The sequence below is a fragment of the Botryllus schlosseri genome, chromosome 10 (assembly GCF_051294905.1).
Source record: "Botryllus schlosseri isolate E-star chromosome 10, Bs_hap1, whole genome shotgun sequence".
In the NCBI taxonomy this organism is placed as follows: domain Eukaryota; kingdom Metazoa; phylum Chordata; class Ascidiacea; order Stolidobranchia; family Styelidae; genus Botryllus; species Botryllus schlosseri.
Window position 1 is genome coordinate 11,600,095 of NC_137245.1, and position 14,027 is coordinate 11,614,121.

Consider the following 14,027-nt stretch of genomic DNA (forward strand, 5'->3'; position numbering starts at 1 on the left):
CAATATATGGTTGAAAGAAGATGAAAACTTCACTCAAAGTTAATTTTCCCAAAATGTGTAAAATGGACATAAGATACTTTGATTCCACTGCGACGTCTAAATGCAGCCTTGTTGTAATTATAATCAAATGCATATTAATATAGGCCATAGGGCCTCTCTGAAACCTGAATAGGAATTTTGAGTCGATGGAAAGGAACAGCACAGTTTGATTGACAACACTACACTGGCTCATTGACAACGCTACACATCCCAATCTTGTAAAAATTTGTAACGGTAAAACTACTAATAAACGTGTTATGGGTAAGTTTTGTGGGTGAAAATAATCGAACCCCTGATTATCGATTACCTTCGCCCAAATACAATTCATTCACCGAAGTGAACTGCTCAAGTGGAATGAAAGTCCCTTTTCAACGAAGCGCGAAGAACAAAATATTCATCGCTTCGATAGCAACAAGGCACAGGCAAGGCCAGTAAACGTTTCCGCGGCGAGTGGGCGTGAATGGGTGTGGCAGGAATGCTGCAAGTGAATATAGACAACGCGCTATTGTGTTTCGGGTCATTAGCGAATCACGACATCGCCAGAAGACGTGGGAAAGCTCAACCCTACGGGTAAGCTAATTTTAAAATCTGCCTGACGTATTATATTTTTATATGAGCATATAATTTTGCAAGGAGGAATGCGAAATCAGTTTTATGCCAGCTCCGGGCGAATTTGAATGCTCGAACTAACGTGACAAAATCGAATGTACTCAAGTTATGGATCCGTGTACTCATGGCAGCGGCGTGCAACGAAGCTCTATTAGGCTATTAGATTACCTGCGTGGCGTGGTAAATCTCGCAGGCTGTCGGCTCAACGAAAGTTTGAAATCATGGGAATCATCTGCCAGTTTAACGGCCGAAGATCTTGGGAAGGTAAGAGGTCGATCATGGCCATGTCTTGTGATTATGACACCAGGGGAATTTCAACAGTATAGGCCTAGATCACTAGACTTCATAGATCACAACGCGATATCACGTCAATGATTTCATGAATTGGTAAAGGTAGAGTTTTTTCAAATTTTCATTTTGTAAGTTGAGTTCCTTCGATCTGCTAACTCAATATTGCATAATTTCTCGTGTCTTGTGTAGTGCAATGAACTTCCTCTATAGAAACTGCTGTCATCGAACCAACCTAGGAGAATATTGCAGAAAACAAAGTTTTGTAAGTGAATACGTCATTTGTATTGTTCTCTGGTTTAAAATTATATTTATAATTTGATAATAACATATTTTATTTTGTAATTTCTATACTCGCTTACATATTCAGTTTTAAGTGACTACTATTACTTACTTTGTGTTTGCGATTGAAACTCTACTTTTTGCAGTCTACTTGCGTTATCATTGCAAGATTGCATCATGTAGTTTAACAATAGAAAACCATTCATCTTATTTTAGTATGATATAGTTGATAATGGATTTCACAGGGATTTCCCTTGTTATCGGTGATTGTATTTGTATAAAATTTCTCTGGGGACAAATTTGTGCTTAAAAATTATTCGAAATTTTACAGATCAAGCCGGAGAAATATACCAGTGAGTCTGAAGGCACTGCCGAATACCGTAAATCGACGAATCGCCCAGCTGAATGCGTCCACAAGTGTCACTCGACTATATCGTCTTGGAGGCATACATCTTTTGTTCACTGCTCTGATGTCCCTGAAAAATTACGAGAACCTTATATTGAATATGGTTATTTGTTGCCTTTCATGCCTTGGAGGTAAGGAATACAAATGCGTGATTATTCTAAAAAAAGATTAGTAAATTTTGTCGTTTATTTCCCAGGTATTATTTGCGAGGGTTGTTCATACCGTGTTACGAATTATCAAATGTCTGGACACATCTTTTGCCTGGACTATATTTTATCTATTTGCTTTATACTTTTTCATATGTAAGTACTAAAGATTTATGAATTTCTTCATCAGTTTCATTCAATGCAAAATTTAGATTTGAGGTACTCGGAAAATGTCTTGCATAGATATGCGATATATACGTGCCCAACAACATCCATGCGAAAGTCTTTCAAATCATTGAATAAGCTGTAAATTGTTTAAAATTGCCGTTTGGCATTATTTGGTGATATTAGGCGGTAGTAATCAAGTTTTGCCTGCAGTAAAACATGTACCTCAGTACTAGTATGACATTGTAACTTAGATGTTACCGGAATCATTTTTTTTACCGGCCTAGCTCACCAGAACTAGGTGGACTTCAGTTTTATTTTGACTACCATTCGGCTGCCACGGAAACGGGTACTGACCAAATACATCTTATGTTACATAATACCTTCCTCATTGTTGTCTCAATCAATATGGTTATTTCATCTCAACTTAGATTTGATTTGTTAATTATTTATTATAGTGTCATTTACCTAACCTTTACCAGTAGGCATACCAGGCGTTAACAGAAAGCCTTGAACTTTGATTTCAATCGATCCGCATACATGTGTTATGCTTAATTGCCTTAATGGGTGAGACTAATTCAAATTCTATATCTTTATCACAAAAGTCATGCTGTATCTCAATTGAGTCATTGTTGTGTGTGATTGGTGTAGTCATTGCATATGATAGTCACATGATTTACAGGCGTGTTGTGATGCATTTCTTTATCAATAATTCGAGTACATAGACGCACTTTGTTCTAAATTAATCTTGCTGGTTGTGGTTTCTATAACTTTGCATTCGCCAAAATAATGACATTTATTGATTGCATCAACATCAGTATTACGGAAATTGTTGCACGACAATGTGTATACAGCCTGCTCAGATTGAATACCGTTGTGACTAGTTTAGCTGTATTTGAAAATAATAGACACAGTAAAATAGTGTCAATTCGACAGATATAATTCCGTTTCTGTCACACCCGACCTAAATGTCGTATTCCATAATATTTATTATCAATTAGATGACACTTGTTACGGTTTTACATTGATATGCATTTATTTTTGTCAGGAGATGGACATAATACAAGCATGGCCACTTTTTTTAATCACACTCTCAGCAATCGCCGTTTGTGGATTCAGCTCAATGGCGCACTTGTTTCACGCGAGGTATGCTGGGACTTGGTGTGTGTTTTACGTATTGTATTTGTACAACGGTGTTTGTCCAGGAACTATACAGGATTTGTCTTTGATAAGCGGAGGATCTGAATGGTTGTTTGAGGAACCGGCCAAGCCTATTGCCATGCCCGGTTTGATTTGCTCTCAATGTCACAAGAGGTCGTGGATCATGTTAGAGATTTGGATTATGTTTCATGCCTAAAATAATAATGATTCATTTTCTTGTTTGTTGCAATGTAGGGTATTAAAATTAGTTACCGAGTTAAAATCGAGTTTAATAAATGAATCCAAAACTTTTTTCTCTTATAGCAATGCCTTTATAGGTCGGAATTGGCGTGCAGCGTTTTTTTAGGTAACCCAACAATTTATCAAGTAGCCAGTACAATTTGACAAAAGTCGTTTTTGCACAGCCCTAATGACTAGTGGCCATCTCTGCAGCCAGGTTTAATGAATAAGGTTTGTCGTAAGCTTACGCCCTGATGCGACGAGGTGTTGAAATTGTAAGATTCACAAAGATTGCCTGTCACAAATATCTAAAATTTGAAGTACCGCACTTCTTTTCAGGTCCACTCTACACCACAGTTGCTGGTTTGTCGCCGATTATTTCGGTATTACACTTTACGCATTTTCGACGATGGCATCCAATTTTTACAGCGGAGCGAAATTGGAGTATTACAAATGGTAATTCATATTTAGGAGGGTCCGACTGTTTGTGATAGCTAGGGCTCGATGATTCGATTCCAATTAGAGTGTTATGCTTCGAGTCCAGTCAAGTACTGCACATTCTAGTAGGGCCTTTCCTCCGATGTTATAGCCAAATATAAGACTTCACAAGTTTAAGTAGGCCTATGCTCCTTTTTTTGTGATTGTAAAGAGACTGATGCCAGTGACATCGCAGCAAGCTTAATTTTGTATTTCTTGACAATGACCTTAGTGATAGCATAGGATTGTCAGCGACCCAGACGCCGACATGCCATTGTACTGTCTCCTTTCGTCAGGCTGTTTATAGAGTTTGTGACGTCTCGATACAATAACATAACGTAGTGTGTTGTATATTGCACCACCACTACCCTAGAAACTCCCGTACTAGAAACTCTCATATTGAATATTGTGGCTCCGCTTCTCGTATTACCTGAAAAATGTAGCCAAAGGTTGTCATTTGAAACCAAAACAGACCGACACTGATGGCTTACTCATGGTGAATGAATGTAGCCAAAGGTTGTCATTTGAAACCAAAACAGACCTACTCTGATGGCTTACTCATGGTGAATGAATTTGTTCGCTTTGTCAATACTACAGCTTATAGCTTGCTCCTGTAGCCTTATATATCAGCACCTGGAGTGGTATGAAACCACAAGTTAACTCATTTTGGTAGTTAATTCACGACTTAAAGTATCCCTACTTGTTGAATCAAAAAATAATGCTAAGTACATCTAGCATTGGCTGAGATATAAGCAATTTCATTGCAAGGATTTCTTGGTTGTGTTTGCTCGTGATCCTTTCTTGGTATATTAACCGCAAGTGGGCTAATTTGACGATGTCGAAACTATTATTCGATGATGTCATGCGGTTCCCCTGGTATTTTTAATGCACTAGCTCCGAGCATGATTGATTCTTGGCGTTTTGTTTTGCACGCCTCCATCCCACCCCTTTCCGTGGAGCGGGGGTGTGTACTGTGCATATTTTCGCTAAGCCTTGATCGGATATAAGTCTTCTAGAACAGTGGTTCTCAACCTTTTTCACCTCGCGGACCGGAAAAACTTCAAAAAATATTTGGCGGACCGGTGGACTTTCAAAAATTGAAATCAATCCAATGCAAAGTATACAAACGTTTAATTGCATGTATATGGAGCTGGAAACTGATAATTTGAGGGTTTTGACCGTGATTAATTATGTTCATGATGGAATCCATGTGATTTTACGATAGTGATCGAGTCTGCCGAGTCGAGGTTAATTTGCCTGGCCCAGATAAACGTGACTGCGCCAAGAGTCGTTTACAGTCATTAGCGCCGAAGGCCGCGGATTTAATCGACCACGCTAACTCGAGTAATATTATTCTCTTCGACAATATCGAGAGAAGAAGTGTTTCGGAGTCGAACCAAGCATCTTGTGCTACCTTGCTCATTGCCCACTACCACACCAGACGTAGGCTAGCTGCTCTGGCTACTACGAATACAATACGGCGCACCTGAGCAGGGTGAGCACCCGACAACAGCTATACCTTGCCATCCACAAAATCAGGCCCAAAAAAAGGTCTTCCTCAGCCCCTCCCCCCCCTAAAGAAGCATTGGTCATGAGCCATCCACAGGGTGATTAACCAAACTTCTGGGGGTTTCGCCCCGATAGTTGAATGGATGTTTTCACCAGCAATTGTGAGCACATTCATTTTATTCAGTGTAGCCGCAGAGAGGTTATGTAACCTATTCTCACCAAGCGCAAACATTTTTTTTATAATTTGTGACTGAATCGGTCAATAATATTGGTAATTTCATATTTGTAGCTATAAATTTGGGCAATGGACAATAGACAATTTGACATATATATATTGAGATTTTCGGTCAACAAAGGACAGTCGTTTTCGACCAAGGTTTTCTCGCTGGCGAATGTTTTGACACACTTTTCGGAGTCGCATGTTAGCCTGAAGTTTATTATGTGTTGGTGCGTTGACTGACGCTGAAAGGCCTGTGTCTATAAATCACGTGTGTTTTTGACGGAATGGCACCCAATAATCAAGACAGTTGGTGGCAATAAATCGCGCAGGCTGCGGAAAAATTTGAAAAAAGTTGGATAAAGTTAATACTCAATAATTTATGTTCATTCACGAAATAATTTTAGGCCCTCTTGAAGCTCAGACCCGCTCCAATTGCGGGGATTGAGATGTAGCATAGTTACGGTCCGGCACAAAATGAATTATTCGATAACGAATGATCGCCCAAACTGCGCGGCTTAGTGAGTAAGCTTGTACTTGTCGCTCGCATTTCGTCAAACGGCACGGCTTGAACTTCAAGTCAAATCGAACATGTTTCCAGACCTAATGTTACCTCAGGAAGTCTCGATTCAGTTTAAAATTTGATGCTATATTTTTATTTTATCAACTAGACAAGCCTTCAAAACATTGCATCTTGAAACTTACATGGCGGACCGGCACGAAAGTCGTCGCGGACCGGCACCGGTCCGCGGACCGGCAGTTGAGAACCACTGTTCTAGAAGTAGTCTGACTAATGTGACACGATTCTTATATCAACTCAAAATGTTCTTTCAAACTAATATTAATCATTGGATATGTCGGATTCAAATTCTTAAATCTGGTTTTGGTAGATGGTGCAATGAAATCCGATAAAAACTTTTCCGAAATCTTTGAATCTGTTTTTGCAAGTATAAATCTGAGTCCCGTCGTCGTCTGTGCTGTGCCAAAGAGCATGTCACAACTTCTATTGAGATTTTACCACTTTATATCCTGGATGCAATGTAGCGGATTTGACAGCTGTTCTTCAATGTCGTTATAGGCTACTGACCTTGCATACCATGTTTCTTACCAACCATGAAAGCTTTTAACCATTATTTTTTGGCTCTATGCAACATAAGACATGGAAGAAAGTATGTAGAATATGCGCACCCAGAACCGTTTTCATATTCTAACCTTTATCACTACATAGTACAAGCAAAGTCTGTTCATGTATCATGTAACAGTACTGCACGCAACAGCCGCTGAAAAGTGAACAGGACAGCTATGTAAACTAATGTGTTTAATTAGTCTGCCCAACATTGTGCAATCTGAACGTGGCCTCCATTTTGTGACAGGCTGTCTCCTTATTATTTGCACATCATCACGGCCATCAGCGTTGTGGGCTTTACAAGTTTGTGTGTTACGCAAACGAAGCAGACGTGGATTTCTTTGCAAGTGGGAAGGCAATTGAAGCTGGCGATCAATGGGCTCGGTTATGCGTTTGGAGCTTTGCCGTTAATGATAAGGCAAGTCAACTGCACAGGCTAGAACGGTGGTTCTCGACCGCCTGTCTGCGGACTGGTACCGTTCCGTGACAAGATTCCTGCCAGTCCGCCAGATGTATTAGAATTTTAAAGCTCAGTTCCGAAATGCAAGACGTTGGGCGCTTGTCCATTAATTAGAGAATAGATACGGTAATAATATTTTAAATTGATTTAGAGAGGAACGTATTTTTGCATGGTGTCACAATAAGGAGTTTATGCTCTACTTTTGGAGTACATCAAAATGGTACGAGGTCTCGTGAATTTTAGTTTTTGAAGGTTCACTGGTGCGGAAGATTTGTGTTGAAGTTTTACCGGTCCACGCGGGTCAAAAAGGTTGAGAACCACTGGGCTAGAATATGTTATATAGGACTAGAACTGAACTATGGTATCCAAAACATTGCTTACGATGCAAATTTTGCTACCTAATCCATTAGGAATATGTAATTGTGTTGTGTCACTTGCGTGATACCATCTTCTCAAACCTGGGTCGACCTGATTACATTTATAGGATAGGAAAGGGTCAATTCGACTAGTATTTCACTAGAGTTGGTCAGTAAGGAAGTACAGTTTTGAAGTATTCGAGTAGGTTTTTGCCTACTTTAGTTTCAGATAAGTGCAATTTTGAAACTATTTTCCGTTATTGTGATGCAGGTATTGTCATCCTGTCGATATGATTTCACTCTTGAAATTATATACAGTACTGTTTAAATTTCACATTTTTATTGTTTTCGATAACATCAACCATTGCTGTAATTAGTGTGTCGAACAAATGTATGCAAGCTATCCGTTCCTAAAAATACCTGCTGACTTATAGAATCACTGTGGTGCAGTTGCTATAGATTCATCCAAATGTTTGTCAGCCTTGTTAACGGCAGTGTCGTGGCTAATTGCCAATAACGTTGACAATTATAACGACAGTGTTGACAGTTTACGTTTGGTTATCAATTATTTAGCACGGCCGAGGATGCCTGTTCTCAAATGTGGTGAATGAACTAAAGCGAGCACACTAATTCAAAGTTAATGAAGCGGTTAGATCCCAGTCTTGTTGTCTGAAAGCCTGAGCTCCTCTGATTTACTGATGAACTTATGCCAAACTTCTGGCCAAAGGTACTTGAGTACTTTCCAAACCATTCATTTTCTACCATTTGGAAGTAGTTTTGACATGACTTGGAAATAGCTACTTCTACTTGTAATTGAATAGAAATTTATGGCATTAACCATACTTCTGCTTGAGTAGCCATGCTGACTCCATTTAACCACCTCTGACTATAACTAGGCTATCCTCGCACTCGTGAATGGTAGAATGTTAATGAAAGGAGGTTAAGATCGCATTACATTTTGATTAAATATTTTTACAGGATGTACGAAACTTCAGCATCAGAAACTGCTCTTCAATACCACTTGCTAGCGATCATTTCCATGATGATCGCTCCTATAACGTACGGATCTGACTTCCCGCAGCGTTGCTACCCTGGAGTCTTTGATATGTTCGGTACGGCATCAGAATATATCTTCATTCTCCAGCAAACCTTGAAGAGTGGATATTTAGTACCAATACTTCCGGCTTGTCCAGTCAATATTTCTCGCATACTCTGGTCTCAAGTACAGCTTGTGTTTTTGAGACAAAATGATCAAATGAGCAATGACTAATGTAAAATGACTACTTGATATAATTGATAGTTCTAATATTTGTATCCTCTCAAGACGCACAATGTAGGTCTACAGTGCCATACATATGACGCAATGCGATGTAACGAACAGATAGGAGGGTTAGGTGACGAGGCGGTGGAAATTTAACACAATTTTTGCAGTTTCGATGCGGACTTATGGATTATGTAAGTGATGTGTATCCATCCGTTTACTACATATCTCTATTATGAGAAATTCCTGAAATGTTATTGCCTAAAATCAAAAACCAACTGACGCGCATATTGCAAGCACCTGAATACCAGGAAAATGTATGACTATTTCTATTTTTATGATGTTCCACCTTCAATGCAAATACTGTGCTACACTTCGTTCACGAATTTAAATTATGATGGTATGCAGTTTTCAAATTCCTTTATACAAGCATGCCATTGTTACTTCATCCTTTCATCGCAATGTGTAAGGTTACTCATCTTTAGTGACGTATTTTGATATGCCAAGTGGCGTGTGTATGTACGATTGCTGTGAAAATCGGTATGTTTTTATGACAAGCAAGGATACTTATGATATTGGTCAGAGCAAAAATGTATAATGAAACCACCGACCAATGTTCCCTCTAAGATGCGCGGTGCTGACACTGTCTCTGCGCACAGAAAATCCAAGTTGCGCACAAAAAATCCTTTTGTCCAAGGGTCTGCGCAGTGAGTGGGTGAGTGTGCGCAGACACATAAAAAATTAGAGGGAACATTGCCACCGACCCCGTTTGAATGTATATCAGACTTGATCTCTTTGATGCATGCTATTTGGCTTTGTGACCCTACCATAGGAGAAAGTGGTATCTAAGATACCACTGAAATAATGGTGCTTAGGAAACCAATTGTGTGAATGGGGTATTTATGTCAACACGGTAGTTGTAACCCTTTCAACCTCATTTCATTTGTTATTCAAACTAAATATCTAACCTTGAATTGTTCCTTTCGTAGTTATTACGGTGCCGGCTTTGAAGCAGTAGGCTATAGTTATTCTTCGTGTGTCTATTACTATTGTAACGGCAGCGGAGTCAATATTTTGACAGGACACTCCCACATGTGGTTCCATGTCTTCACGGCTTCAGCTATGTATTTCGATGTTCACGCCATTCGTACGGACGTATTAACGGGACCTTGGCGGACAATCAGCGCGCAAGTATGTCACGATGCTTTGTTTGCGCCTGGGCAAGCTTTAAAGTTAATTCTGGGAGTGCACGGCCGGCTCGAGATAAGGGCTGAGCTGAGATACGATTCTCAATCGAGTACTAGGCTTTTGAGTATTCTAGTATCACTCATGATGACGTCATGACAGTATGGATGATACAGAAAGTTCAAAAGTCGTTAACTACTTCAAGTAGAAGTAGGGAATGGAAGGTTTAACAAGGACTCAGTATGTAGATTTAAAAATTGTGTGGGAATTGCATCCTTTTAGCAGTTGATCGGTGGTGGGCACTTTTGAAAGTGCAAGATGCATCTTCGTGACAAACGCAAACGACTAACGACTCCACAAATAGGTAGAATCTTCAAAAATATATTCGTTCATCGTGACACGGGGGCAATTTTACACGGTTCTCGTGACAATTTCACGCGTAAAAGTGTTTCAAAACCTGTTTCCACTTTTCAAAATCAACATTGCAAAAAGCATGTAGCTTTGCCCACAAAAGTTCAAGTATAAGTAGTCCTAAAACACAACAACTTGGACGCGTAGTACAAGTTGGCGAAGCCTACTGTAGTTCTCCTAGAAGAAGTACTATTTGTACTCTGTCGGGCAGCCGTTATTTTGTTGAGCAGGGAAGAAAACTTCATCGGTAGGACAGTATCAGGGTTGTAGCCAAGTCACAAGTCAATCTCACTTTTATATTTTTGACTCGAGTCATAGTGTTGTGACTCGAGTCCGAGTCCAAATCAGTGTGTTCACTGTTCAGTTTTGAGTTCAATCTGGTTCAACTTACTTTTTTCAACTCTGCTCGAGTGATATAGAATGGCCCGCATTCATAATATACTAATTTCCTCATTTTAAACAGTTTCTGGGCCTATTTTCCAAGCATCAAGACTGATAGACGAAATACCAATAATGTGGTAAATATACTATTCTTCGAAGTTACAATGAAATGTCTCTCTTGGCCGTCCCAGTACAAGTCAACACAGAAATTGATTCGAGTTGAGTCATTTTATGCATTTGAAAAAATGACTCGAGTCAAGTCGAGTCATTAAAAAATCGCGACTCGAGTCATTACAACCCTGGACAGTATATCTGACAATGCCCCATCGAAATTTTGGCTGCTATACACTGGCTATCGCCAAGCATTGCACCCCAATCTGTCCATCATTCGTTCAGTTTCGGAAGAAACCAATTTTTAATTAAATGAAGCCCGTTCGCATGATTTTCAAGTTCCGGCAGAGGTGGTCGAAGTATTCGTCGTTGATTCTCAAGTAGAAGTAGTCTTAAATTTGTTCTCAGATACAAAGTAGACATAGAGATTTTCAAGTAAATAAGGGAGTAAGTATTCGCCACCTGGTTTTGCCTAATAATCTAAAAAATGTTTAGTAAAAGTAGTAGTATAAAATCATTACCACGTAAGTATGGCAATAACCTACTTGGAGTAGGCACTACGAAAGTTACTTACCTCTTCTAGGTTCGGGTTCGTGCTTTCTCTGGCGTACTTGTTAGATGCCGGTTAGTGGTGGACGCGAATGCTCCCATATCCCATTTCTGCTGTCTTTTGAATTGTGATTCTAAATCTGTTCATTATTTACCTAAATCAGGAGGGATTTCCGACCATCACGGCGGCGTTGTTCTACTATTTTCTTGTGATGATGTGCGGCATTATTTCCGGGCACTTGACGCATTGCGCCATCAAGCGCGATTACAAGGAAGAAGACGTGTTTCTTCAAGGTTAGTGCCCTGTGTTTTGTATTGAATTGTCGCCACGTGGCAGGCCGTTGTGATTGCCAACTTTCATGAGTATAAATGCCAGAGGTAGTCAGTGGTCAAAGTGCCGTCGGTGGTAGGGAAGTTGAAGTGAAGTTGTAAATTTCTATCTGAGAGCAAGTGTGCACTGTGCAGTCACGATGTTCAAATAAGTGAAAAAGGAAAGTACAGCTGACTCCGCTTTATTCGGACATTTTGGTTCCAATCACTTTGGCCAAATTAACGGAAAATCAATTGTTTGTTGCATGGTCATTAGTCATGCGTAAAAGGCGGAGAGCGCGTTAAAAATGCTGCTGTTTGCATATTTAATGAATTGCAGCTGTGCTATGCAGCAGTAATTGGCACTGAGGTATACAAGATTTATACCTTCATGTTAGTTGTATGGCACAGTGCTGTATTACGATTAGGGCTGGCATTTTCGAGTACCTGAGTGATTCGATTCTGAATCATGTATTTTGCTTCGAGTCGAGTCGAGTATTCGAGTATCGCTCATTATGACGTCATAACAGAATGTAATATGTCAAAGTTCAAATTTGTACCTCTTTATGCCACCACAAAGAATATAATGCGTGCTATCCATCACATTAACCATACTTAGTATTTTTCGACCATCCCGATTCCATTGCACTTTGTGACAATGTTGTGGGATGATCATGACTTCGGAAATGTGGTATTCCCAGTAACGTTCGTAGCTTTGTACTTGTACTTCGTGCCCTGTTTTCTATGCTGCAATACGTATAATTAAGGTTTCATGGCTTCCACAGTGGAAAATAGTATAGACGCTATGATTTTTGATGATAAATGACTTTTAGTGGCGAGAAGCGCATAATTTCAGTACTCGAAAAATTCGTCTTTTACTACTCGACTCGAATCATTAAAATTAATACTCGATTCAGATTCGAGTACTCAAATCATTGTGCCCAGCCCTAATTACGATACCAAACGATTCGAGAATTACTATACACGGTACTATTTACTATATTACTATGCAAAACACGCATATAAATTTAAAATAGTACCGTAAATCTTCAAGGGCTTCAAGTACTAATTTTACCTGATAAAAGGACTCAACAACACAGTAGGAATTCAACAGTGAAAAGTTTTTAGCTAGGCAGAAAATTTGTGTACCATTCTGTTACAAGACGAATGCGATCGTATCGAAGTCGAAGGCATGTCCGTATATGAGTTCATTGTCAATTGGTAATGGATGGATCGACGTTGTTTCACCATAAGCAACCATCTTGTGTTAAAACAAACGAATTCTGAATCTTGTGTCATAATGTGATGATAAGAATTCCGACTCTGTGTCTGAATTAATCAAATAACCCTTTAGTACTTGGGAAAAGTAGTTTTACTTCGTTGCTGATCACCTCTCATGAACACACTCCGGACCATTGCGAGGGTTATGATGTCATAGACGCGATGGGTTTAAAACGGTTAAAATGGGATTTGAATCGGTCTGGAAACAAAGTGTTCGGGAAAAGAATTAGTCGCTTATTGATCATTTTGGCCTCATGGAAGGACACCTCTGGCTTGTCGTTTATGTTATGTACAGGAAATGAATAAGATGGTGTTGATATCTCTGCTCGAGTAGGATTACTAACCCATTTAATTATCGACCACCATCCATTTGTAAAAATAGCTTTGTTAAAAATGTTTTACACCACTGTATCTCAGTGGTACTGGTCTGCAATCTGGAAGCCTGGTTACAAAGCACATAAGCCGCCGTCACCCTAATGCCCTGCAAGTGATGGGCAAAATCCATTCAATCTCAGGTCCAAAGCTCGGGCCCGGCAGGCAGGGCATTGACGGGAACATTCAGCCAAATTAGAATCCAATTCAATGATCCGCTGTGCCCACCATAGGAAAATAAGTAACAAAGAAAAAATATTGATATTGTTTGATATCGTTGACAGGAAAACGTACGTGCCCTTGCGGGATTCCAAAGACGATAAGGATTGCCAAAGAACCATGCAAGCAAGACTAACATACCTCCATACACTTTTGCTCAGGAATACGTGTCCATCAACTTAATATTTTCGTCAACCGTTGAGTGTGATTTTTTGCGTAGCGTCTCCCAATGTTGTTAGGCCAATTCACCTATCATACCTTACTCTGATAACTATTCTGCCTTGGCTTTTGTCGTTACACCATGGAGCGAGTTGCGGTATTGTTAAAAATGTTCTGTGATTCCAATAATATCTGCTGGTGGCAAATTCGCAGAAATATGGTAAGCATGTCCCAATTCACTGACTCCACACCTTGGTCGCCAATTGTATCTGCATTTTATGTTAATTCTCTGTTTGTATTCTGTAGTTTTATGATGAAGTGTGTTTTGA

General features: G+C 39.6%; 1 protein-coding gene across 3 annotated transcripts; it reads left to right on the forward strand.

The window, feature by feature from the left end:
- The first annotated feature begins 460 nt into the window (after positions 1-460).
- Positions 461-13,782, forward strand: LOC145448497 (membrane progestin receptor alpha-B-like). 3 transcript variants are annotated; one of them, XM_080326891.1, is made up of 11 exons: positions 461-609; positions 673-912; positions 1,550-1,755; positions 1,821-1,926; positions 2,984-3,081; positions 3,655-3,771; positions 6,892-7,062; positions 8,439-8,572; positions 9,803-9,912; positions 11,523-11,652; positions 13,605-13,782. In XM_080326891.1, exons 2-11 carry the CDS (start codon positions 757-759, stop codon positions 13,673-13,675), a joined length of 1,299 nt encoding a protein of 432 aa, XP_080183017.1. In that variant the 5' UTR covers positions 461-609; positions 673-756; the 3' UTR covers positions 13,676-13,782. The 3 variants fall into 3 exon arrangements, with proteins under 3 accessions (XP_080183017.1, XP_080183018.1, XP_080183019.1); XM_080326892.1 differs by having other exon boundaries at positions 676-912; XM_080326893.1 differs by lacking the exon at positions 461-609 and adding an exon at positions 998-1,201 and having other exon boundaries at positions 779-912.
- The last annotated feature ends 245 nt before the right edge of the window (positions 13,783-14,027 follow it).

Coding starts and splice junctions, on each gene's coding strand:
- LOC145448497 (XM_080326891.1), top strand. CDS start 757: ATGGATCCGTGTACTCATGGCAGCGGCGTGCAACGAAGCTCTATTAGG. Junction 1,927..2,983: donor TGCTTTATACTTTTTCATAT/GTAAGTACTAAA, acceptor TATTTTTGTCAG/GAGATGGACATAATACAAGC. Junction 11,653..13,604: donor AGAAGACGTGTTTCTTCAAG/GTTAGTGCCCTG, acceptor TATCGTTGACAG/GAAAACGTACGTGCCCTTGC.